At 34.0% G+C, this 27,770-nt stretch overlaps 1 protein-coding gene across 1 annotated transcript in view; it reads left to right on the forward strand.

Moving 5' to 3' along the window:
• The window catches only part of LOC149578781 (transducin family protein / WD-40 repeat family protein), a 46,460-nt gene extending 22,787 nt beyond the window's left edge, over positions 1-23,673 (forward strand). The window contains exons 4-12 of the mRNA XM_089831622.1: positions 4,306-4,428; positions 17,948-18,129; positions 18,681-18,912; positions 19,020-19,229; positions 19,508-19,636; positions 21,856-21,924; positions 22,143-22,265; positions 22,346-22,396; positions 22,543-23,673. Of these exons, the coding sequence (XP_089687748.1) occupies positions 4,306-4,428; positions 17,948-18,129; positions 18,681-18,912; positions 19,020-19,229; positions 19,508-19,636; positions 21,856-21,924; positions 22,143-22,265; positions 22,346-22,396; positions 22,543-22,704 (1,281 nt within the window). The 3' untranslated portion in view covers positions 22,705-23,673. The remainder of the gene's footprint in view (positions 1-4,305; positions 4,429-17,947; positions 18,130-18,680; positions 18,913-19,019; positions 19,230-19,507; positions 19,637-21,855; positions 21,925-22,142; positions 22,266-22,345; positions 22,397-22,542) is intronic.
• The last annotated feature ends 4,097 nt before the right edge of the window (positions 23,674-27,770 follow it).

The following is a 27,770-nucleotide window of genomic DNA, read 5'->3' on the forward strand; positions in this document are numbered from 1 at the left end:
TATCATAAAAATCTGGAAATCTAAATATGCCTAAAGGCTAGAGGGCTGCCACAAAGTTTCATCATCATGTTCAAGTTCAACATAGAAAACAAAATATAGAAAAATGAAGCAGATTGTTGCTCCTATTTTGCCTCTGCTACCATGGCATCAAAATTAGAGTCCTCACTATCATGCTCCATAGGAAGCGTAGTCTTATCTAATGGAATCCCAACTAATCTTGGTGCTGTCTCATCCTCATCTATTTAGGCCACATCCTCAGGCTCAACATCCCACCGCAAAGCTGGAGTTTGCCTATACTTTGGAGTTTGACGATCTGCAAGTTGAAGAGCATGACTGCCACTAGCTTCTCCCCTCATTTAGAGGTAATATTGTTCCTCTTGACGGAGTGGATAAATGAATATGTAGACCAATTCCTCTCTGCAGTTGAGGCACTATCAACCTGTGCAAGGAGGCAAGTGGCAAGTGCTTTTAACTTTGGTGTATCTCTCCCATGCTAGGTCCACCATCCAGTAGGATCTCTCTGTGCCAAAATAGTTCTACCCAATCTCGCTTGTGGCTTACCCAAGTTTGGGCCATGAAGGTTGGTGAAGTCAAGGAACTGTGCACGAAGAATAGAGACCTCTTGAGCTGAATACATCTTATCAGTGGCTCTTGTGAAGCCATCCAATACGTCGGGATCATCACAAGGGAGGCCCCTTCCACCCAACTCAGCATACCATTTGGGATTTAGAGTATATGCTGCCATATGGAGCAGGGTGTTCATTATGTTCCACTTTTGTGTCACAATAGGCCTAATACTCTCCTCATAAAACCTCAATGTAGGATCCTTTGCTGCAACAATTTTCTTCATCTTCTCCAACATGCTGTCAAAGGTCTCATATAATTCTCCTACTCTAGGAGCGTCAGTATCAACATATCTAATGACATCTACAATGGGTGCTAAGACAGAGCAATTATATTTGCAAGATGCAAATAAAAATTAAAAATCAGAATTAGAAATTAAAAATTTTAAAGTTAGTTTGAAAATCAGCAAGCAAAATACTAACATTTAGTTTAAAAATCAGAAACTTACCTAATTGTGGACCACGAGCTCTCATCAAGGATTCTTTGCTTTACCATTTTTCCTTTAAAGGACTTAGAATTGGACCATTGTCCCCACTTTGGATTCACCACCATCAATTGGAGGGCTTCATACACCTCAATCATCCTCTCTATCAAGAGACAATTACAAATTAAAATAAAGTTAAACATTAATGATTAAATACATCACATGTAAGTTTGTAACAATTATAAATAAAAATAAACTTAAAACAAACCAAACTATAATTAAAATTGACATACCTTGTCTCGGCTGGTTTGAGGAACTCCTTAGAGAAGGACCTGAATAGAGCAAGTGAAGTGTGGTGGTTGCAATTAAACGTTTGCACTTCTTTAGCTTTTAACACCGCTTGTATCACCCATTCAATCTTCCCTATGTCCTTCAATGTATTGTTCAATGCATGAACACAAGGGGTCCAAAAGATGTGCCTATAAGCACCCTCTACCATCAAATGGGCTGATTTGCATAGATGTGCAGAATCTGTGATAACCTATACTACACTAGCCAACCCAACCTCCTCTATGACATCTCTCAAAATGGTGAACTGGAATTCTACATCCTTCTTTCATGAGCAATCTATGGCTTTCAAAAAATAAGAGCTAGCAAGGGATGTGACAATGATATTGATGAGTAGCCGATGTCTAACATCGGTCCATCCATTAATCACAATAGAGCAGCCCGTCCTACCCTTAGTACGTTTCATATCCTCAAACAACAAAGCAACCTTAGAGTACTCATCATCTAGGGTGGTAGTTTGTAGCTTTTGCTCACCAGGGGGTACAAATGAGGGGTTCATATTTAATATATCTTTCACCATTTGGTGCAACAGGTTGCATGATATGGGATACCATTAGCCACAAACAATCTACCAATGGATGCCTTACACATTTCCTTTGCCTGTGCATTAAACAAACTTTCCACTGAACCCTTCTCACCACTACTCATCTTCCTCTTCCCTCTAGACTCGATAGGGTTGCCACTAGTACCAACGATGGAGAACATATGCTTAGATGATTGTGATTGAATAGATGGTGATGTCCTTGTCAAATTTTGCACCCCCCCATTTCAGCCTCTAAGTGCAATCATTGGCATTTTGATCTTTGTCCATCAGTCAAGTTAGGACAAGCTTTGACTCCATGGCATGCAACACCTAAAAAGTGTGACTTCACCCTTGTATAGCTGCCCCTAAAATCATCAAGACAAACATGGCAATCCCACACCCAACCCTCCTACATTCTTTTTATCTTTTGGCCTAGGTGTGACAAATTGGAGAAGATGTTTCCTCCTATCGAAAAGACCCTTGCAAAATTCTTCATGATGGTGGAAGGGCATTTAAACAAATAAGTTTTAGGATCAACTCCTTTCCTAGTCACACTACTAGCAATATCAACCCCAACCACAGTTTCCTCCTCATCACCACTACTACTAGTACTTCCACTGCTGCTAATTGTGCTTTCTTTTGAGATTTAAATATGCAATGAAAATATGGGTTGAAACAATGAAAAAAATAAAATCAAACTTTTCAAGCTGCAAATTTATTTAAAAAAGAGAAAATGGAAGCATAAAGAGTTTCATACTTGGTGCACAATAAAGGAAGCTCAAACCCCTACTCAAGCTCTTGGAAGCAAAAAAATCACCTCCTCTTCTTGGAAAATGAAAACCCCAGCCAGCCTCAACACTCTCCAACTTCACAGGCAAAACCGAAAAAATGTCAAAACAACCATAATGTGGTGGTTTTTGACCTTTTGGGGCATTAGGAGGGGGCGGCTACTGAACAACCAAGTTAGGATCTCCAACTTAACAGGCAAAACCGAAAAAATGTCAAAACAACCATAGTGTGGTGGTTTTTGACCTTTTAGGGCATTAGGAGGGGGCGGCTACCGGACAACCAAGTTAGGATAATTTTTTTTATGTTTTATGTTTTTTTTTTGGTTTTGTTTGAGCTTCATAAAAAACGGGGACGGCCAGTTGTCCTTAGTATGGTTGGAAGACATTTGTGGTGTCCTCTTTTCGTATTGGGGACAGCGGGCCATCACCAACTACTAGGGATGTCTCCAATGTTTTTTGGTGAAATGGGGATGATGGGGGACATCCCATACCCATCCCCCCGTCCTGGGGACATCGTCTTGGGGAAGTCCTTGAGCTTTTCAGGCAGGGACAAGTCCCTAGGGAGCGTAGCTATAAACAAATAAAATAAAAATAATAAAATGCATTGTGGCTTGTGTCCAGTGTTTTTGCACCCAAAGTAATTGACTAAGACGCAATATTGTTGCTGAATCATTATCACTCCAAGTCCTTAGTACTTCACTTGCATCATTAAATTTAAATGATCCATAATTTTTGCTGGGTAAAGTAGTGAAATGATATCAGCAGGCAAAAAGTATGATTTAAAAAATAATAATTTGTTACTAAGGTTTCATATATTATTAATGGCTGCAATTTACTATTGACAACAAGATTTGACGAGTAGTTTTAATGTACACAGGTTCTTACCTCTCCCTCATACAATTGTGTAACATCTCTTGGTGCAACCATCACATGGAAATGTAATTCTATGATCCGTGCAGGCGATATAATAATTGAAGGCCTTAGTTTGCTTTGATATTTCTTTATTGTTTTGGATATCTTGACTTGCTGTAGGTCCTCAAATATTTGTATGTTTAATCATATTGCTTGGTCACTTTTTTGGTGGACCAAATAAACAAATCAATCTTTAATTCTCTTCTTTTTCATGCATCTGTCTTCAGAAAAGGATACTTAGAAAACATAGATATGAGTTATGTGACCTTAAACTATATGTTTATTTGGGTACATACACTGTTTATGTGGCAATATTATTGTTGCTTGTTTGAGCTTTACTGCCAATTTGAAATAATTTTTCTAATAAAAAATTACAGATGCTATACTAACCATTGTATGCTGGCTAGCTCCTTGTTATCTGAGAAGGTGTATGAAGATCTTTTGGGGATTGAAAAGAATTGAAAGCAAATTGTCTTCCAACTTCTTTATAATCTGTCATAAAGAAGTGAGAGTGAAATGCATGCCATTTAAACATCGTTTTTTTCTGATGACCGTGAAACTAGAATTGGAGCAATTTAGTAGTTCACGTTGATTATGTATTACCTTTTAAATATGTTTTGCTTATATTTTCTTTATAAATTATGGTAAGCTTGATTTAATCTGGTTGAGTTGCTATAACTTTTCAGGCTTCACAGCAGCTAACTGCACGGAATGTAAGGACTTTGAAAATGACAGAAGATGTACTCATGGTTAGGCTTAGTCCTACTGGCAAACACATTGCTGTTGCTTTGTTAGACTCTACAATCAAGGTCAGAATTGCAATAATTTATAGTTTTGTTTTTAGCTAGATAAGACTGATCATATGAGTTCCTAGAAAGAAAGTAAAATACAAATTTACATGAACTCTCTTAAATGATGATGCAAGGGAATTTAACTGTAGACTAATAGATGAAAAGAGACTGCCTAAAAATATTTCCATGTAGTGAAGCCAAAGCTAATTTGAAATTTCCTTGAAAGATTGCAAGTAAAACAAAATCAAATTGAAATAGAGCTAATTTCTTTGTAGAATAAGGAAAAGATAATATTTTAGACCACAACAGTATGTGCCGCATACATGACACACAAAAATGAACTATTGTTATTGTTTGACGGGCCAGGACTTTTGTTACTAGTAAAAAAGTACAAAGTGTACAAAAAAAAGAACTTAAATTTTTTATAAAGAAAAACTTCTGAGTTATCACCAAAAATAGAATTTATTTCAATTCTGGAAAGGCTGCTATAGCACTTCATTCTGACGTATCTGTTGAGACTATTTATTCAATCTGGAAAGCCTTCTATATTCTGGCACAGGATTAACTGAAAGTTGTTGTTACTGCCTTTCTGTGATATAATAGTGGACAAGGTGGCCTTATGTAATCATAATTTGTTGAAATACACCATACATAAATCAAATACACTTTGTTCTCTGTCGGCATTGCAACTTCCAACAATAGAAGCATTATATAGTTCCTAATAACATAAATCATAGCCAGAGCAATTTCAAGTTACCTATGGGATACTTTGTGATAACAAGAGCTCTAGGAGAGCTTGAGTCCCTGCCATGTGCTATTGGTAATTCATACGTAGAAATGAGACTCAGTTGTTGAATAGCTATGTACTGGACATCTTAACTAGGAGGTTTTGGTTGCAAAAAGGCTGAAAATTATATGATTATCTCCTGCAAGCTTAATGTGTACAGATTTCAAGAACAACTTCTTTGTTTAACTTAAGATGAAAAATAGAAAGAAAATTTATACTAATTCCATTATTTCTTGACAAGAAGACAATGTTGTTAGTCTGATTTTGTGTGTATTCTACATGTTGCGTGGATGGTCAAAAAGGCCGTCGCCAACTCATTCGGTTGAGACTCTTCAATGTTGAAGAATATATTATTTGCAGAGACTTGGATTGCTACATAAAAAGAAACAAACAAACATTTCAGATCTGAAAAGACAACGGAGAGGATCGGGATTTTATAGAGGAATAAATTTTTGAATTTGAGCTATATATTTAATTATTATATTACTAATAAATAATAAATGAATATTTTCACTATATTTGTTTACTGTATTTTTTCAAGAACCTTTATTGCGTATTAAATTAGGATTTATTTATTTATTAGAAAATGCAAAACTTATTTCTTTTATGTGAAATAATTGGATAATATTATAATTAATTTCTCCCAAAGATTATACCAAATTATATTTTTTCACTTTATTAGATTTGACAATTTATATTTGTTGATGTTTGATAGCTTTTGTCAGATAAACACACACACACACACACACACACACACACACACACACAAAGGATTGAATATATAATAATATTAATTATCTGATTAACGAATCGACATGTCCCATCTAGTCACTGCTTATTGTCAATATAAGTCTAAGAGGATGTTGCATTTGGAACACACATAGCACATACCATGTACAATAGCAGTTCTTAATACATTTGCAGCAATCCCTGATATTTAACATGGTATCACAGCCAGGTTGCACATGTAAGCACTGAAAATTATAACACCGCCAGATTGATCGCGGTGAAGGTGGTATTTAACATCGATCATAGGTTCAAACATTGTACCCTGCTTTGTGTATGCACCTAGCAGATCAAAGGCTTTACGAAATACATCCTGTCCAGGTTTAAACAAACTTGAATTGCTGTTCTGAACGGAAATCAGTCTGCCAAGTGAAGCATACCTCCAGACAAAGTAAAATAATGATTAGAATCAATCTATGGTTTTGATCACTGGTCTTGCAAGTCATCGATTCAAGATGAAAACAAAAGTTAGGAACAATTACTTGGAATGATATCGAACCAGAATATGATGAATGATCTTGCAATGTGTTATGCTAATTGATCATCAATTGATTAAATATTGTTCATGCACTTTACAATGAATTCAGATCGAGGGTAGACTCCCCGATTCTAGTATGCATCCTTCAGATGATTGAACATTGCAGGTGTTATCAACATTATGGGTGTTGTTCTTTGAGTTCCTCGACTTTGGCTATTGAAGCAAACCACCTAGGTTGAAAGCAAATGCCAGATAACGACTCAGGAAGTTCTGATCTGCAATATTTTGACTTATATTTTATACACCAGGGAACTTTTTGACTCTTTCGAAGTCAAATTCAGCATAAAATAAGTTTTTTCTCAGCACTTTGAGACAATGGTAGCTGTATAAAATTAGGAATGTGCAATTCTTTTAAGCAGAAGTTGGAATCTTTCACTATCAATGCAAAATGACATTACAATTTAAAAAGTAACGCTGCTAGATGGAGCATCAGTCGCAGTGGTTAGGCAACCGTTGCCATTATTGACATGAAGAAAAAAAGACTTAAAAGTTTTGCTGCCCGATTACTTTGGAAGTTCGTAAGGAATTTTAGTGTGAACATAATAGTCACTATAATTTTTTATTGAACAAACCATGAATATACAACCGTCGGGATTGTTGATGGTGTTGGAGGTTTAAATTTAATAAATATATGCTTAGATCTGGTAAAAAAATCTTTATGAAGGGGCATAATTTTTCGAAAAGAGTTAGAAATAAAGGAAAGACTCTCAACAGGTAGCAAAGGTAAAATGGACCCCACTGGCAGGTATGATATATAGTATGTTGCTAATGTCTATATATTATATGAAATATTATAAATGAAATATTAGTTGTGATAAAGTATATAGATGATTGAATATATAAAAATAGGAAGGTTATATGAATATTCATTACCATGTTTTACATTTATATACATGTGTGAGAATGTATAAAACATTGTTATACAAATAATTTCTATTAAAGAAATGATTGATATTATTTTTTAAATCAATCTAAAAATACTGTCACATGGACATTAAAGAATAGAAAAATTATATTGTTTCAAGGCAAGAATCAATATTACACTCTTGTGATGAATATATGATTATTCCTAATACCGTTGAGTATTATACTTGTCTCTCTTATTTTTGTATTCCATTATGTCCTATGGGAGCTATTTGCCTTCATCTTTTTAAGTATGTTATTTTAGGAAAAGGGAGACTGATTTTAGGCTTAGAGGGAGTTTGACACTTCTTCAAAGGTAAAGAAGCTTAGAAGATTAATGTTCAGAAGAAGTGTGACACATTCGTCCGAAGGAGCAGTTAGATGATATGAGTACCTTCGATGATCTCAGACATATTGATTCAGAAGGAGTAAACCATGTTGAGATGGATTCTTTAGTGATCAATAAATTGTAGCAGTCAAGAGGAATGTGATTCATGAATATAACTTGTGATTGTGATTCTGATGGGCTTGCCCTTGTGTTCATCACGAGGAAGTGACGACTTCCAAATGATGTCACTTGTATGTGTAGAAGTTACATTATGAGATCAAACAAATTGAGTATATGGTAAATGTCTTGCATCTCAACATTCTGGGAGGCCAATACTCTTGATATCAGATGTGATATCAAAACCTTTTGAGTACTTGGTGAATATCATTGATACTCTGGGAGGCCAATACTCTTGATATCATATGTGATATCAAAACCTTTTGAGTACTTGGTGAATATCATTGATATTCTGGGAGGCCAATACTCTTGATATTAGATTTGATATCAAAACCTTTTGAGTACTTGGTGAATATCATTGAAATTCTGGGAGGCCAATACTCTCGATATTGGAGGTGATATCAAACCTTGTTTGAGTACTTGGTGAATATCATGTGTTGATATTCTGGAAGACCAATACTCGTGATATTGAATGCAATATCAAATGGTGCTTCTAAGATATCAAATGAGATATCCGTAAAAATTGTCATTTTTAATATATATATATATATATATATGAGATATAAATATATGCGAGAAATTATATATATATATATATAGGCAACATCCTCTTAGATTTATATTGACAAGAGATAGTGAATAGACATGTCCCTTCATGGGACATGTTGATTTGTTAGTCAGATAATTATTATAATAATTGTTCAATCATATATATATCAGATAATTAATATAATAATTGTTCAATGATTGAACAATTATTATATTAATTATCTGATATATATATGATTGAACAATTATTATAATAATTATCTGACTAACAAATCAACATGTCCCATGAAGGGACATGTCTATTCACTATCTCTTGTCAATATAAATCTAAGAGGATGTTGCCTATATATATATATATATAATTTCTCGCATATATTTATATCTCATATATATATATATATATATATATATATATATATATATATATATATATATATATGTTTATCTACCAAAAGCTATCAAACATCAACACTCCCTCTTAGCTAGGGAGGATAAACACAAGACAAATATTACACCATTGGTAATATTAAAAATGACAATTTTTACGGATATCTCATTTGATATCTTAGAAGCACCATTTGATATTGCATTCAATATCACGAGTATTGGTCTTCCAGAATATCAAGTTTGAGTACTTGGTGAATATCATGTGTTGATATTCTGGAAGACCAATACTCGTGATATTGAATGCAATATCAAATGGTGCTTCTAAGATATCAAATGAGATATCCGTAAAAATTGTCATTTTTAATATTACCAATGGTGTAATATTTGTCTTGTGTTTATCCTCCCTAGCTAAGAGGGAGTGTTGATGTTTGATAGCTTTTGGTAGATAAACATATATATATATATATATATATATATATATATATATGAGATATAAATATATGCGAGAAATTATATATATATATATATATATATAGGCAACATCCTCTTAGATTTATATTGACAAGAGATAGTGAATAGACATGTCCCTTCATGGGACATGTTGATTTGTTAGTCAGATAATTATTATAATAATTGTTCAATCATATATATATCAGATAATTAATATAATAATTGTTCAATCATTGAACAATTATTATATTAATTATCTGATATATATATGATTGAACAATTATTATAATAATTATCTGACTAACAAATCAACATGGGACATGTCTATTCACTGTCTATTGTCAATATAAATCTAAGAGGATGTTGCATATGGAACACACATACCACATACAATGGCAGTGCTTAATACTATCCCTGACATTTAACAATATTATTTTGAAGTTAACAAACCTTTTGCACACATATATGTTGAAGTATCACTACAAAAATGTGACTTTATAAGATATCCTTTGTCAATATAGCATGCCTCTTGCACAAACAATAATTAATTAATTTATTAGACGATAAAACAAATAATTGAACAATTATTATATTAATTATCTGATATATATATGATTGAACAATTATTATAATAATTATCTGACTAACAAATCAACATGGGACATGTCTATTCATTGTCTATTGTCAATATAAATCTAAGAGGATGTTGCATATGGAACACACATACCACATACAATGGCAGTGCTTAATACTATCCCTGACATTTAACAATATTATTTTGAAGTTAACATACCTTTTGCACACATATATGTTGAAGTATCACTACAAAAATGTGACTTTATAAGATATCCTTTGTCAATATAGCATGCCTCTTGCACAAACAATAATTAATTAATTTATTAGACAATAAAACAAATAATAACATTTTTTAAAGAACTTTTTTCTTCTTTTAAAAAAAGATTACAATATATTACAAATATCTTAACAGATCTAACTGCTGAAATTATGATTTTGTTACAAGTAATGTCCCTTTCGTACATAGAAATTTTACCTAGGCTTATTAACTAGAAAATGTAACTTTGTACTGTCTTAAACAAGCATAAGAAAAGGCCCTCATGCTCTTTTGATATCTAGACTCTCTGAGTTTCATCTTTCTTTGTTGCCCTAGGTATTAAATTTTTTTCCTTAGTGTACGGTTTAAAAATAATATTTAAATAAATCTGCAAACAGTGACACAAGGAACATGGTAGTGGAAATTTTGGATATAAGCTGTTCAACATAGAGCTGTGAATGGAGGCATACTTTCCTTACTATGTCACCCATGTTATAACTCAAGGAGAGATTGTACATTCTGTTTTTGCAAGGATGAGTAGATTTGGGTCCATATTCGAAGTTGGGTTCTCACTTCAGCGCCTTTCGCTTCCTCGGCTCCACACTTTATTAACGACACCTTGCTTAGTGCCGTCAGTGAAATGTAGAAACTATGGAACAAATCACATTGCTGAGAAGGCATCTACGATGATCAAAAGTCCGGCAACTCATTATTTCCTCTTGCTGACAACAAAACGGTCATTTCCTGTGTTGATTAATTTAGCGAGCAGCTCATAGGTCATGGGATCGACTCCAAACTCCTCGCAACTTGCATGCTGGAGGTGGATAGCTTCCTGAGTGACCGTTCCATCTGCAACAATATTTACGGATTTTCACAGCTTCCAGAAGATGGTCAACATTCCCGCCCTGGGAGAACATTGCAATGCATTGGGACCAGGCGATTTTGATTGCAAGGACTGCGATTTCAGAATCACAGTTTTTCATTATTTCGTAATCTATTTTGTGTCTGAAATTTCTATGAATGCAGAGAAGCACTGTGTGTACAGGGATTTGCCTGCTTCAAAGCTAAAGTTAAATCTAGAAAAAATATTGGTTAGCGGTTTGATTCTGGCTGAGTACCATAGTCAGGGATTCTTTAGGCGGGTGCTCCTGGCAGAACCTAAATGAGAATAGTGACAGTGGTCACAGTACAAGAGCAGCCTTACGCTGCCAAAAACGCTTAGCTGTAAGTCCGTGGATGAAGTGTGGAGGGATATTCAGCAGGGGCAGCAGACGATGGGAAGGGAGAATACGATGCAAGCAACATAGACAACCTACGTTGTGGAGATGAAGAAATAAATAGAAAGTTCCAGAAATTTATTTTAGAGATTTTTCGGACTTAAAAAAACAATTAACCCCTGGCAAATTGACATTATCCAATCAGAAATTTTGAATTAATGACACAGAATTATTTTCTAAACAAATAAACCTCAAACCTGAAGGTCTTAGATTTTTTTGTTCCCAAACTTAATTCACCTGAGAATCTGAGAACACAAGTTCTAATAAGACAGGTACCTTTTGGGTCACAGCCTGACAAGTATGCTGATTTGGAGTATGAGACCCTGCAAGGGAATTTGTTTAGTTTTTCTTAGATATATTGTTTAAATTTTGAACTCCTTGGGTTTGAGCTTTTGTGACAGCTTGTAAATAAATATCCTTGCCAACTTGCATAAAGAATTGGAGGTAGGGTTTGTCATGTAGAATTCTACATTGTCACACATTGCAAACTCTACAACACTAGACCTAATATCAGATATGGTCACAGATCCCTTCTGGGTCACAGCCTGACCAGCACGATGATTTGGTGTACGAGACCTTGTGAGGGAATTTGTTAGTCACTGCCTTATATAAGGCAGGGAACTAATGTTCTCGTTAGACCCCCCAATTGCACATGTATTAATTTTTATGGCAAAATTGTATAGTCGAAAGCTATGGTTTTGGACATCATATTTTTAAATTAATTTATAGGAGTTTAATTTCTTAAATCTGCTTGGCCATCGACTAATTTCCCCGGCTAAAAAGCGTATTTTCTGAATTAAAAAAATGAAAAATAGAAGCCAGCGATAAAATGTAATAAAAGTTTGTCAGAATGAATGCATTTATTGTGAATCAATAAATGCTATCTGATGTTTAACGGTAAGTTGCCTCTTCATGTTCTGTCCGCCATCAAATTTATTTACGGTTTCAACCTTTGCGTGGGATCTCTCTAGCGTTACTTTATTTATATTTTATTGGTGCTAATGTCTCTATTAATTAATTTATAAATGTGGTTTGAATTATTCCTAGATGGTGCGAAGTTTCTGGTCTACAGGGTGGGCATGTTTAAGTGTCAACCCAATTTTTTAGACTATTTGTTAAGAATTCGATGTTTTCTAAGGAATGTTAAATTAATTTTTTCAATGTGGTGATCATATGCAATGAAAAGTTGTTATACAATTGTAACAAAATATTCTATTGTAACATTGAAAAATGTGAATTTTTAAAAATCTTTAATCAACAGTATTCAATTTATTATTTCTTTTTAGACGATTGTTTAATCAAATTGTTATACATTTTAATTTATTTTTAATGTTAGATGATCATTATAGAATTATTTTTAAATTTTAAAATCTGTATATATTATTACTAAAACTATTATGAGATTGAGAACAAATTGAATTGTTTTTTACTTTAAAATTGTATATATTATTTTGTTAATATTTTAAAATTATCATTAGAACCAAAGAGATAAATAGAGGTGAGGATATCATTAGGATAAAAGAGAACAAATTGAACAACTCAAAGGGAAAAAAAAGAAGAAAAATTTGAACATAAAAATATAAATAGAAACAAGGAAAGGAGAGTGGAAAGATAAAAATCTAGATAAAGACTAAATTTAAAAAATCAAAAGAAAAGTTAACAAAAATAAATAATAAAAACTAAATAATGAAATGAAATAGGAATAAAACATCAATGTCAAATAGGTTTAAAATTTAAGAAATTTTCAAACACAAATTTGTTAAAATTTTAATAAAAAATTAAAATAAATATATTATTTTATTATTTTATTTTTAGTTAGAATTTCTCTTCATTTGGTGTTGGTCTTTTAACTTTTTTTTGATCTTGTACAATTCATTCTTTCTCACTCATACATTAATTTGCATTTAACACCTACTTCAAAAGGCAGGGACTCCAGTTCGTCAACAGCTCTTGTTTAGTTTTTTCTTAGATATATTATTTGAAGTTTGAACTCCTTCAGTTTGAGCTTTTGTGACAGCTTGTAATAAATATTCTGGCCAACTTGCATAAAGAATTGGAGGTATGGTTTGTCATGTAGAAGTCCACGTTGCCACACATTGCAAACTCTACAACACTAGGACAAATATCAGATATGGTCATCGATACCACTTGACTGTATGGTTTATGTTGTATATCTAGCCAGAGCATATAATATATATGCACAAGTTCTCAAGATAATTTAGGTTTAATATTTCGTAGCAGTTTAGAATATCTGTTTTTGGCAAATTTACTGCACTGCAACTGTCTTTGTTGATTCTGGGTTGTAGAAAATCTGCTTGGTTGTTACTTTTATTCTTGGCCTGATATGTTTGGAAAGTGACATGCAATATGACTGCTTAAGGTTACAAAAAAGACAAATTTGATATGGTTTTGCAACTCAAGTTAGCTACGCTACTAATTTTTAGGAATTATATAATATATTCCTTAATACAAAGGTTGAATTTAAGCCACAAGATTTTGACTGTTGTGATAATCCTTTTTTTCTCCATGTTCGATGACCTGAAAACTCGTAATGAGGACTGTTTTGGTGAGCATGCCAACGTGCTATTCAACTTATTTTTGTCACTGAACATAATAGTCAATTTTTTTTTCCAACATCTTCACTCAATTGATGTTATGTTAGCTTACTTTACCAAATATATGTTACATTAAATTGGCACAGACATTATATGAAGTTGAATATGAATGTTATAAAGTAATAAGAACATATTATGTACGTACATACATGCAATGTGTGCATGTATGCACACTCAAACATGCTCATGTATATGCATATTGTCATGTGCCCTTTTTGAAATAAGACTAAATAATACGGAGCAATAATAAAATAAAAAATTAAAAAAATTGAAAGAATTTATTAAAATTTAAGGAAGTTCGGTCAAAAGGGAGAGGAGAACTTCATTTGAGGGGGAATTGGAGGAAGGAAGAAAAGGTGGCATAAGAATTGAAGAAGGATTAATAGATGAAGAACTGTGAAGAATAAGGTATTGAATCTTTCAAAGGGCAGCAATGATAAAGGGTTGTGACTCTTCAGAAGTGTTGTAATTATAAAGGGTCTGTCTTTTTCAAAGAGGGACAACTATGAATGCTTGACTCTTTCAAAACATGGCAGTTATGGAAGGTTGCGACTCTTATCAAACAGCCAGCTTTTATACATGCTAGTTGCCACTGAGATTCCTTGCATGTAGTGTGGTTGGATTGAATTAAGGATGGAAGGTTGCGACTTTGAAAGGGCGGTAATAACGAAAGGTTGTGACTCTATAGGGCATAAATAATGAAGTGTTGTGACTCTCAATAGTGGTGATTGTGAAGGGGTGCGACTATTGCAAATTTTTGGTGTGGTGAAGAGGTGTGATTCTCCCTCTCAGTTGAAGATATAAAAGGGTAAAAGATTCATTTGAGAACATCGAAGGGAGATGAATCGGGAAAATTATTTATTATTCTCAAAAGCAACAATTAAAAGGGATGATTCGGATCTTATGAAAGCTGGTGACTCTTTCACCAAGCAAGTATAAAGGAGAACTCATTCCAAGCATTAAGGGTCCGTTTGGTTGCGGGAATAGAAATATGGGAATTGGAATTGTTATTCTGGAATAGTTATTCTAGAATAGAAAATGGGGATACATATTCCTATTCTTGTTTGGTTCGTTCGAATTTGATGGGGAATTCACGGACACAAAAATTTATGTTTTCTAAAATAAATAAAACTGGAATAAGAATACGTATTCCAATTCCACCTATTTAGGTGGAATTGCAAATGCTCATTTTTGAGCCAAAATTGGAATACGTATTCCTATTCACAATTCTGATTTGGTGCACCCAAACAAAGAATTCAAAATTTTAAGAATTTGCATATGCCTATTCCACTCATATTCCCGTTGCAAAGGATTAAGCAATCAACAAGATCAAGCAAACAATCATCAAATCCATATCAAACATCAGTTCACCTTGGGATCAAAGAAGCAAACAAGTGTCGATTGAAAAATAAAAAAAGACCTCAAATCATTAAATCAAAGAAATTCATTCACTCAATTAATTAATATCAAATTGGAATATGATATTACTATATAATCTCATACATTAAATGCCACGACCCCAACTAGATTTTGTTTAGTAATTGACTGATGATACTAACTTCACAATTTTTGACATAACAAAATATGCCTTCACATCCCTGTCAATAATCTCAAAATCATTAAGTTAAAGAAAGCAATCATAAAATACTGATAATGTTAAGAATTAATTAGACTTAAGGGAGCAATCTTGAAGAGTTAAGAATTAATTAAGGACAACAATTAAATGAGTTAATGTGCACATTGAATAGACACCATGGTTTGAAGAGAAGGGTAACCATAATGTATGTTTTCTAAAGTGGGAAAATGGCGATGAGGTCACCACACCACCTCATGTTATGTGACTAGGGAATCCCATGGGGCCAAAGGAGGACAAGGGGACTACCTTTGGGCTCAAGAAGGAGGGATGTTTCGGGCACCCTATTGTGAATGCTCCTCATGATAAATGGGTGTTCAATGATTTGAAGCAAGATAAGAGTGGCTAGATGGAGAATAGTGATAAGACAGCACACTAGGCATGCCACATGAGCCCAAGAGGGATGTTATATCCGCTCTTGGGCCTAGGATAGTATTTGGGCACCTCATCAGGTCATCCTACCTTGTTACTTTTATGGTTGAGTCACCTTAAAATTTATTCTAGCAATCTATTGATTGGACCTACTGTCGTCATACATGTTTATTCTCAATCAAAGAAATGTAACTATGAATTATGCTTACAAATTGCCCCTAACTGTGTTGTGGGGCCACAATTAGTATCTCTATACTTGTTTTGCTTATAAAATTGTCATGTAGGGAAAATTTGGTTACCTGTAATTTGGGAACATTCCATATATGTATATGTAGTGTAACACACATACAAAGAGAGATAGAGAGGGCGACATGTGCACACACATTTATTTGATTCATAATTTGTACATGTAAGCATGTGACGTGTCTCCTAATCCTTAGGAATGGGAATGAGGGTCTCTACCATGAAAGCTCTAATGGTGTATGACTTTAGGTCATCCATTTTGACAAATGTTTTGTAAATACTAATGATGTTTTGAGTGCAACATCATACAAGTTTCGTCAACACACTTGCTCTTGTGTAATCTCAATGTGTTCAATTGTTACACAACTCCAGACATAGTGCTTGTGTGCAAAAGTGCAACGCTGCTCATGTGCATGGTGTGGTCTTGCTCATGTTCATAGTGTGGTATTGCACATAACATATTGGGACTTAGTTATACAATAACATGGATGCATCTACACCATGAAATAAAAGCCACCATACAACACTTGACAACCTTTGTCCCATTGGGAATACTCTATATTAGTTTAACGTTTGACACTATACATGCACAACATATGGTAGTGGCCATGCCATAGGAAATGACATTGTAAGTGTTCAACACTGGTAACACCCCATCCACATATACCATGTGACCATGTATGTTAGGCACGTGTAAACATGAAACATCAATTTGTCACCTAATTGGCAACCTTATTGTAAGAGCATTGTGTACGCTTACAGAGGAGTCAGTATACATCCTAATCCTTTGTAAGTATTTTCCCTATTCATTATTAATAAAAGTGGCATGTTTGTTGGAAGTATTCCATACATTGAACACATACTCAGTTTGTAGTCCTATTTTCTATCCACATATTCTATGAAATTTTCCATTATGAGCTATAATATATCAAGACCTTTTCCTAGACCACTTTTCATCTGGACCATAAGTATCAACTCCTCATGCTTGCTGAAATTTGCGAAAAATAGGTTAATGGAGCATGGTACATTTGGCTCAACTTTTGAGAATCTAGATGAACGAACACTATAAATAGAGAAAAATGGCAGCCAGATTCAATTTTAAGGTTAGATGCTGAAAGAATGACTCATGCTACCTTGGAAATCTAGCACCAAGAATCTTCATATAGTTTTGCAATTTCATGAGCTAACTCTCACCAACATTACAATTTCTGGCACAAATGTTTCCCACACAACATCACAATTCTTCCATAACTCGAGCAATTTTAGACTTTTCTATGTTTGAAGGCAAAATTAATGTTGTAGGGTTGGATATTTGGATTCTATAGTCTGGAGCATACTTCTCGGTCAACAATTTCATTGACATAAAGAAGATTTACTCTAGCATTTTTAGTGCTCCACTAGTGGTAAACACTTTAACACAGTCCAATAGGGATTGTGGGATGGATTTCTCAATGTTGTTTATAGGATGAATTCTAGTTCAAACAATATGAGGTTGAATATACAAAGTTGTAGCAATTGCGCCAACGTAAGTAGTTTACGCAGAATTACATTAAGTACAACTATTTTTCACATTGTCTGAGAGCTTTCCTATTTGTTATGTAGTAGCAGTTGCCTATCTATTAAGAATCAAAATATATTTAACTCTGCTTCTTGATGGCAGGTGTTTTTTGTTGATACTTTGAAGTTTTTCTTGTCTCTATATGGCCACAAATTGCCTGTTCTCTGCATGGATATCTCTTCAGATGGTGATCTGCTTGCCAGTGGTTCAGCAGATAAAAATTTGAAAATTTGGGGGCTAGATTTTGGTGATTGTCATAAATCTCTCTTTGCTCATGCTGACAGGTAACTGATGTTTGTATTTTACTTTCATATTGGGAATCATAATATAAGTAGCAACAAAGTATTGACTTGAAGATGATAGATTCTACAGTTAGATTTCATGGTCAATGAGAAAACTTTTAATTTCAACAGTTATCGGTAGAAGGATCAAACCCCATTGAATTGAAGAATTTGTGGAAGATAGTAATTGTCTTATACATCTTCTTTGGACTCTGGGCTGTATCTGTAAATACAAACAAGAGCCTTGAGTACTTTGAGACCAATTATTATCAGTAGAATTTCTCTCAAAACTTTGTTGGATACATATGTGCATGTGTGGTGTTATAAAAATGTTCTATTCTGTATCACTTTTAGTTTTAATTGCTTGAAGACTCATTTCAGCGTCTGACACTTATAATTTCTAGGGATTCAGGTATTACCTGAACCTACTTGGTCACTAATCATCAATGGCTTTCATCTGACTATTCTAGTTTTCTACTTGCATTGACTGAATTGTTTTTGGAATCACTGCTTAGATCTTTTAAAGTGATACCTATTTATGTAATGATGGACAGTGTTATGGCAGTTCAGTTTGTGCGCAACACACATTATATGTTCAGTGTAGGAAAAGATCGACTAGTGAAGTATTGGGATGCAGATAAGTTCGAATTGCTATTGACATTGGAAGGGCACCATGCTGAGGTTTGGTGCCTTGCAGTCAGTAGTCATGGTGACTTTATTGTAACTGGTTCTCATGATCGTTCTGTTCGGCGGTGGGACCGTACTGAAGAACCTTTTTTTATTGAGGTTGTTTATTTTACAGCGGATTTTACTTTATATTTGAAATGGATATCCACTGTGATAATTTGCATCTTCATCTCATCACATCATTACTAGATTTATTATCTGTGCAGGAAGAGAGAGAAAAGAGGTTGGAGAACATGTTTGAGTCAGGCTTGGATGATGCTGTTGACGGTCAGTTTGGACTAGGAGAAGACATTCCAGAGGAAGGGGCTGTTGGGATGGCAGGGAAGAGAACACAGGAGACAGTTACTGCAACAGATTCTGTGATTGAAGCATTAGACACATCAGAAGCTGAAACCGAGCGTCTTCGTCAGCATGAGGTATGGATTAACCTCAATGTCAATTTGTCTGCATATAAGATAAATCTGGGGTTGGACGACATGCACTTGTCCTATACTAAGTATCATTTTTTATTGTATTCAGTCTGTAGTGAGATCCCTCATATCTTTTGTTTTCCAATATCCCCAGATAAATGCATAGAATTAAGGTCATTGTTGACTGATATAACAATAATTGCAGTTAATATGTTGTCTTGGGCTTGCTGTTGTTGATTTTTCTTTTTGAAATATGAGTTAATTGTAATCTTTTTGCTGTTTAGGAGGACAGGAAGAATGGATTGACAGCACAGTTTCAGCCAAACATAATGATGCGTGGTCTTTCTCCATCTGCTTATGTTCTACGGGCAGTCTCTGCGGTTCGGACAAATGATCTTGAACAAACCCTTTTGGTATGCTAGGAATACATTTATATCAGTAGATACAGACATCTTTGGATTTAACTTTTTCTTTATTAATCTATAAATTTCAACAGCTAGAGATGCTTATATTATTGCCACAGTTTCGTCTTATCAGAATATTTTTCTTATTGAGATTCACGGCATTTTATTTTGGAGAATTGAGTAGAATGCAAGCCAATTCAATTTGTTCTATTCTTTTACAAAGACACAGATATCAATGATTAAAGATAACTTACAGAAGTAAAACATGTGCAAGTGTTCATGCGAACATTCATAGACTGATAATAAGCCAAACCCCTCAAACTGATAGCTTCTTCGTGGAGTTAATGGAGACAAATAATTGAGTAAAAAATTGTGCTCCAGTTATTCAACTTACAGCTATAAGAGTAGAAACTGGAAGAGGTACTTTAACAATTGGTAGTTTGTGAAACCTATTAAACAATGATATGATCATTTCTAAAGATTAATAGTATGTCATTGAGCTAGAAAGAAATTGCAATTGTAATTCCTCTGCTCCCTTATTGATGAGTTTATTTTTATTGTTTTCTGAGCTCAGGACATCTATAACAAATTTATATGAGGAGCTGGGCCGATGAAAGTTTACAAAAATGTCACAAGCCATGTTACATATAAGCAGTGACTGTTTTGAAATTTTTAAGAATAACAATATGCCCAACAGAAAACCAGCTTTATCGATAGGACGAGTTAATATATTTTGAAAATTACATCCCTGGATGTAATATAGTTATAAGTATGGTTTCCCAGCCAACTTAGTATAAACCATAGTTAATAAACTCAGACTCAGCTATCACTTGGCTGACTGAATTTTTCAAGAACTCCAACATGGCAAAAACTTCTGGAAAAACTTGCAATGCATTTCCAAATGGTGTGCCCAACCTTGAACTGGCAATGAGTATCCTGCATAACTCTGCAACCTCAATTGCATTGCAGCACTTTCAAGTTCAGATATTTGTCCTAAAGTACGGAAGGATATGACAGATTATAAAATACTATTCACATTGTCACTACTCCTTGTGTATTCCTTCTGCTATATAAGTGGCAAAATTTAAACTCCTATATAAATCATCATTAGGTGGACAAACAACTGTGGCTTGAAGTCTGCACCCAATACCTGATATAGGGAAAATCAAGTGTTGATGAAGTAATCTTTAAATATATTGTAGTTGAAAGGTTCACCTTCATCTCTGGAAAATCTGGCAGAAGTTTTCTATTTGCAGTCCTTCTGTGGCAAGGAGGCCACATAATCCTATAATTGTACTTATCCCTTGCATATTCTTTGCACAACATTGGTCCATTGCTCCTGAAGACAGGGCAAATGATTTACACCAAGTTATCCCTGCCATGCACCCTTGTAATGTTGGACATGTCATGCAATTCTTCGCTATGCCGCATTGTACAGGCATATGGAGGTAGTGTCATCTCCAAATCCGTCTCAGCTGTACAGCTCCATGCCAAATAATTTGTGCCATCCACTGCCAGTACATACCATGCATTGCCTAATTGAATCAACTAAAAATAGTGCATGACATATACACCTTCTGTGGGTTAAACATGCCTGTTGGAACTTGCACCATGTCAGACTGCCTGCATTGCCACACTGTTAGCATAATATCTCTATGGATGACTGTCTGTCACCTATAGGAAGGTAACCTTCAGGACGTTACTTAACTATTTCATAATTGTTTGACATAACCATTGTTCTTGTAACATAAAATATGCATTCTTTAATGTGTACACAAGATAGACAAAGAAGAATAGAAAGTTAGCATCCTGACCCAAATTGGTAACACATGCATAGCTATATAATATGCATTAGTACAATGTGCTGTCTCAGTTTTCTTCTCAGTTTGTCTGTTATGCTTCTAACAGATCTAGATTTCTACACGCGTGTTATCCCCTCAATAGTATCCTAGTCACCATTGGAACCAAATCTATAAGCATTCACCAGGGCTAATACCCTTTCCTGAATATCTCCAGCTCACAATGTGCATTTTTGAAGCCCCAAAGCTGTCTTCATTGCATGTTGAGAACAGGAGTCCCAATCTGATAATACCATTCAATGCATCAATATTTTGGCAGGAATGAATTTAGTATCTATATGTTACTAATTTAGTATTGCTTCCCCACTTTCAAATAATTTCATTTCCATTATTCAGAAGCAATGATGGTCGTGTGTCCTTGATGTGCAGGCTTTACCCTTTACAGATGCTTTGAAACTCTTCTCATACATGGAGCAATGGATATCTGACGGAGATAAGGTAATAGAATTCTTTGAATTACTACGATGTCATGTATCAAGTTAGTTTCTTTTGTTTCCTGAATTGCTTACACTCTGTAGGGTCACTGGATATATTATGTTGAGATATACATTATACCATTACGTTGCTATATGAAAAATTGGACCTTTACATTGGACATGTAATTTTTTGTACTTATGAAGTTCAACAGAACTGCCCTAAGTTATGATGCATCTCAGGTTGAGCTTGTTTGTCGCATTGCTACATTGCTGCTTCAAATACATCACCAGCAACTTGTTTCCACTCCTGCAGCTAGATCTGTCTTGAGCACTCTACAAGGAATTCTTCGCAGCAGGGTGAAGGTACAGTGAGCTTTTTGTGTCTTTTTTTCTTGTCGGTCTTTACCTTTTTCTTTAAGAATTTCCATCATGTCATTTTGCAGGGCTGTAAAGATGTACTAGGTTTCAATCTTGCAGCAATGGATCACCTCAAGGTTTTTAATGGTTTTCTCACCTTGCTGGCTAATTTATTCATGGTTTGGGAGTTTCGTAAAAACTATCAAATCAAGATTTTCGGTTTTACTCAGCTACTTTTCATTGTTCCATAAAATTCAAATATAATCCTCGTTCTTGTTTGCAGCAATTAATGGCGGAAAGGTCTGATGCCCCGTTTAAGAATGTGACATCAAAGCTTATGGATATTCGTGCTCGCCTTTCTATTAAGATAGACGGGAAGACAAAATCAGAAGATAAACCACCCAAGAAGCAGAAAAGGTTTCATAGGATACACGTTGGCGTATAATTTCCCACAAGTAAAGAGAGAGCGGTTTCACAACCAGGTGGCAACTGGACTAAGCTTTGAGCATATTGGACTTTGTAGAGTGGGTGGAACCTGATAGTTTCACAGGTGACTTTATAAGTGGATATTGCAACCAGAGTTGTGAAGAAAGGTGACCACTTAAATGGTGGTCAGCATGTATCTCACGGCATAAGCTTGTCAGATCATGCATGTAATTTGATGGGCGAGGAATTGCACTTTAATCAATTCCCGGTAATTCTAAATTCAACAAGTGCCTTACAAATTCTGTCACATAGTAAAATTCAATGATGTAGCATCTGAAGTACCACGGAACAAATGAAGAGCGCGGAATTATGTCTTGTAATTATGAATGGCCCTTGGTATACATATTTTGAGCTGTTAAAACTTGGGTTTTGAGCTTAACCCTTGCACTTATCATGTGACCGTAATCCAGGCAGGGTGCTTCGATAGGTAGCTGGACTATATGGTCCATCTGAGCGAAGGATGCAATGCTCTTAATTTTTCTGTTTCAGGATCTTGGAAAAACACTGTCAATCTATACACAGGCAATTTGGAATGTTTGGTTGATCGGGTTCCAAAACAGATAATTGGGTGCCCATAGATGCTTCGATCGGGAAATATTTTTCTAGAGCCCCTTTGTAGAATGAATTTGTAAGGCAGTAACAGATTGGTTATTAGTAGTAATCTTATTGGCTGCTTGCATTGGCATCTATTTTTCCCTTTTGTTTTTTCGGTTACAATGTTTCGTACTTTTCTTGGGAGGAAAAAGAGTGTTGGAGACAAGCGCACAATAATTAGTGCCAATTATAAGTAAAAGCATCACGAATTTTATAATTTCTGTTCTAACATGTGAATTTAAGGACCTTCTGGTATTGGATTTGAATCTAGAGATCCAAAATTGTACGGAGTATGTAAGTTGTGTGATATATTAATATTTATGATTTTTACAAATGAATAGTTGGATTGTAAATACCTTCTTATATGGGAGTCACAGATAAAACGATAGGGGAAAGGGACCAATTACTGTTGAGGACCCAATAATTGTTTAGTTATTGTCGTAGTAACCCTCCAAAAGCAATATTTTAGACATACTTGACGTAAGCAACTTTTTGTTTTTTTTTTTTCTCGGTCTACCACACATTCGTTAGTGAATGTGTACTTTATTGCACTTTTTTAAAACCGCTATTGGTATCCATGTGATTTTTATAGAATATAGTTGCACATAAAAGTTAATTAACTGTGTAAATTTTTTTTTTATTTGTTTGCATTTATAGACTTATGTAAATGGACCAAACGTACATATTTACTCATTTTACATTTGTATGTGTACAACTATTGGTACCTGAAATGACATAAAACAAATCAATTATTAACTTTATGTACTATAGAGTGCACTTTTTAAAACTCCCTTGGACTTATTTGTGTTAATTCCATTTGTAAATAGTACATGCATTGACAACATGTGTAATGCTATCCAATAAGGTTTTTTAATTTTATTTTCATAAAATAAAATTCAAAATGATTAAAATTAAATTGGAGATTTAACCATGACATATTTGAATTATGAAATAAGCAAACTCCACATAAAGATAGATTTATTTACATTGGAAGTATGAAATAATTGAACACCAAAGAAAGATGAGTTTAAGTGTAGATCTAAGTATGAATTGACCCCTTCTTTTCCACCAATATTGAAATTTTGAAAATTAATTACAGCAAATGATTGCAAGAGAAATGCGAAATTTGAATTAATTCATAAAGGTAAACTTGAAAATCGAATGAATTCATAAAGGGTTAATTTTATTAAATGTTTCATATTTTTTATTTATTTATATCCTCTACACAATTTAGAGACGTAGAAGGATCTTTTTGCAAATATTTGATTAAAGTGAACTTATTTAGGTTGGTATGTGCTCAATAGCAAGTCTATTGTTTTTCATATATGAATATTCTATTCTCAGTTAAAAGCTTTTCTATTCATTGTAAACACCTCAATTTTATATGTTCATTCAAGTTTATTTATTCTTAGTGGCTATAGACAAGTTTATTTGTTTTTGTAGTCTTTTAGTTATATCATGCAACCTCATTCAATTTATAACCAAATATTAGTTGCATCTAATACCACTTGTGCTTTTTATAACCATCATGCATATCAATATAATAACAACATATATACACTTTTTTATAATCATATAACAATAATCTCTTCATTTCTAGATCTCATGCTTTCATTTTCCATGTTTGGACATATTCGAACAATTTCTTTCATTTTATGCATGTGTAGTGCTAAATTGTAAGGACATAAGTTGTGCTTAATTTTAGTATCATTTTGCACCTACGTTAGTGTATTTCCTATGGTAGGACTTCATATGGCATTGGAAGGCTACTTGAATTCAATTATGGGTCATCCATTCCTTTCCATCTACTTAAACTTAAGGTTTACCCTTTTTTAAGGCATCTTTTATTATTTTCTATCCAATCCTATAATTCATTTATTTACCTAGGACCTATCCACTTATTTTTTATTTTCATAATCTGCTCCAACCTTGAAATGAGCATCTTCAGAAGTCTTGTTGTCACTTTATCTTGTTGGCACCCATTCATATCTATGGCCAGTCTTCTTGCGACAAACCATCATTGATGGCTGGTCCTAGGAGATTGGGGCCCAAATTTGGCTCGAAAGCCTATGGCAAGATTTGAGAGGGAAATCTAGACCCGCGGTCAAACTACTTAGGTTGAACTCCTCGAAATGATGTGGGATATATATCAATCCCTATCTCTCCTCATTTCAAGATCCACCCATTATGTATTCATGAATCTATTATTGCCAATTTATTCTAACAATCAAGCATTTAAGATATTAGGTACAAGGAAGTACATTAAGCAATCAAGAGCCATTAAGCTCAAGTATCCAAGCATCAATTCCTCAAGCAATCAAGGTGTCTTCTTCCTTTAGCTTTCTTGCCTCCACTGGAGGCCAAACAAAGGAGTTTTCGATCAAGGAAGAGGATCCACATTCAACCATCAAGCTTCACTCTTCTCTTTCTTCTTCTGAATCAAACATCAAGGCAAATTACAACATCTATTTCATGAGGTTTTGTCTTGCATGATTTCTTTTTGGGTTCTGTGTGGAGTCAAAGCTATTGCATCAACATATTTGAATGCATTTAAAGAACTAAATGTATCTATATTGTACAATGTATGATATGCTTCAATGTCTAGATCTAGCCTTTGCTACAATGACAACATGCTTTTCCTTTATTTCATTTCATTCAATTTCAAGGTTAATTCCTAAACAAGGGTTTTAGTTAGACAAACCCATTTTTTTGACCCTCTTCCTCAGTTTTCTGTGTATGGGAATAGGTTATAGAGCTACAAATCCAAATCCAGGTAGTGTAGGAAAATTGTAGGTTTGTGAGAGTTTCAACAAAAAGTGCTAGGTACATGTCATTGTTTCATCTTCCATATTTGCCATATTCAACTCCTTATCAACATATCAATATATTTCTATCATTATTTTAGTGAATCACCTAATAAGTCTATTACCTCACATAATAATTCTTCCATTTCCATTGTTACATATTTAAGGAAGGACAAATCTTATTCCCATTAAGAGCTTGGGTCAACTCTTGAGCCAAAGGGGATATTCTTCTTTCCTAATGTGCAAATTAAGAAGGGAAAAATCTACATCATAACATTACTTCCCATTTCCCACCATACAATACAAAATGCATCCTACATACATAGATATATTTATTATGTGTATATAGAGATGTATCATCCTAAAAATTAAGTACTTAATTTGTACTCATTTTGGACCTTATTTATTGCATTTCTGATGGTCAAACCTCATATGAAACTTAAATATATATTTAATTCAAATAAATGTTCCATTTTTCCTTCAAGCTTATTTAAAATCAAAGTTGGTTCTAGTTTCTATGCACAACTTTCCATTTTTCCATCCAATTACATTATTTATTTTCTACCAAAGACATGCATCTATTTTCGGATTTTGCATTTGCCTTAATCTTCTAGCAAGCTATAATTTTTATTATTACTCCTTATTACACTCCTTAACATCTTAGCAAATTTGGAGATAATTTTATCCAAACTAGATTGACATGTCAGCATTGTCTTGGTATTTTCAGCTCAAATTTGATCCAAATTTCAACTACAGGTTTTTCTGCCAAGATATGTAATTGTAGTAAACCTTTATGAATCGTGAATCCCATAAAGTGCATGAAAGGCATCGAATCTTCTCATTTTCACATCCACAATCCGTATCAATCTCTTACAAGCAAGTAAATATACTTCATTATGCATTCAAGAGATCCAAGTGAAAGTAAGCATTCATTCTCTAACACATTTGGGGTTAATTTTTGACGAACTATGTAGTGACTCGTGTTTGCATTTTGTACCATGACTTATTTTTGATTCGAGAGGTATTTCAATATGTTCATGTTTATCTACATTTGAGATGCTTTGATGATTTTACATTATTTTGATTGCTGGTATCATAGATGATAGATGTTATATGTTTTACTATTTAGTTTGATCATATATGCATAATGATGCTAGTGAGGTGACATGATGCCTTATGATGATATCTTGTTTTTTGGCATTCAAACATGGATCTTGTTTATCGTTATATGATGATTTTTGTGGATTCATTGTTGATGTGCTTGTTCTACATATGTTTGTCTCATTCTTTTAGTAAACCCATAATATGATACTATGAATGATTTAATGGGAGAACTTAATGTATTTAATTAAATGTCGTATTACGTAGTTTCATACACTTGTTTTTTTGGCTATATATTTATTGTGCATCGACACTTGATTTATTTGTTAATTGTACGTATATACACCCTTGACAATGACATGTGGAGTTAGTCATTTGATTGTTCATACCAAGCCAATGTCATCCCTGTATGGACGATGTATTTGTTTTAATTAAGATAATAAACCCTCTAGTGAATTGGTAAAATTCAAATTCATTTTGCATGTGTTTAGACTTGTGAGTGTCTATGCATTTATGAATACACGAG

The sequence above is a fragment of the Cupressus sempervirens genome, chromosome 1 (assembly GCF_028749045.1).
Source record: "Cupressus sempervirens isolate cs-2001-9-10 chromosome 1, ASM2874904v1, whole genome shotgun sequence".
Classification (NCBI taxonomy): Eukaryota; Viridiplantae; Streptophyta; class Pinopsida; order Cupressales; family Cupressaceae; genus Cupressus; species Cupressus sempervirens.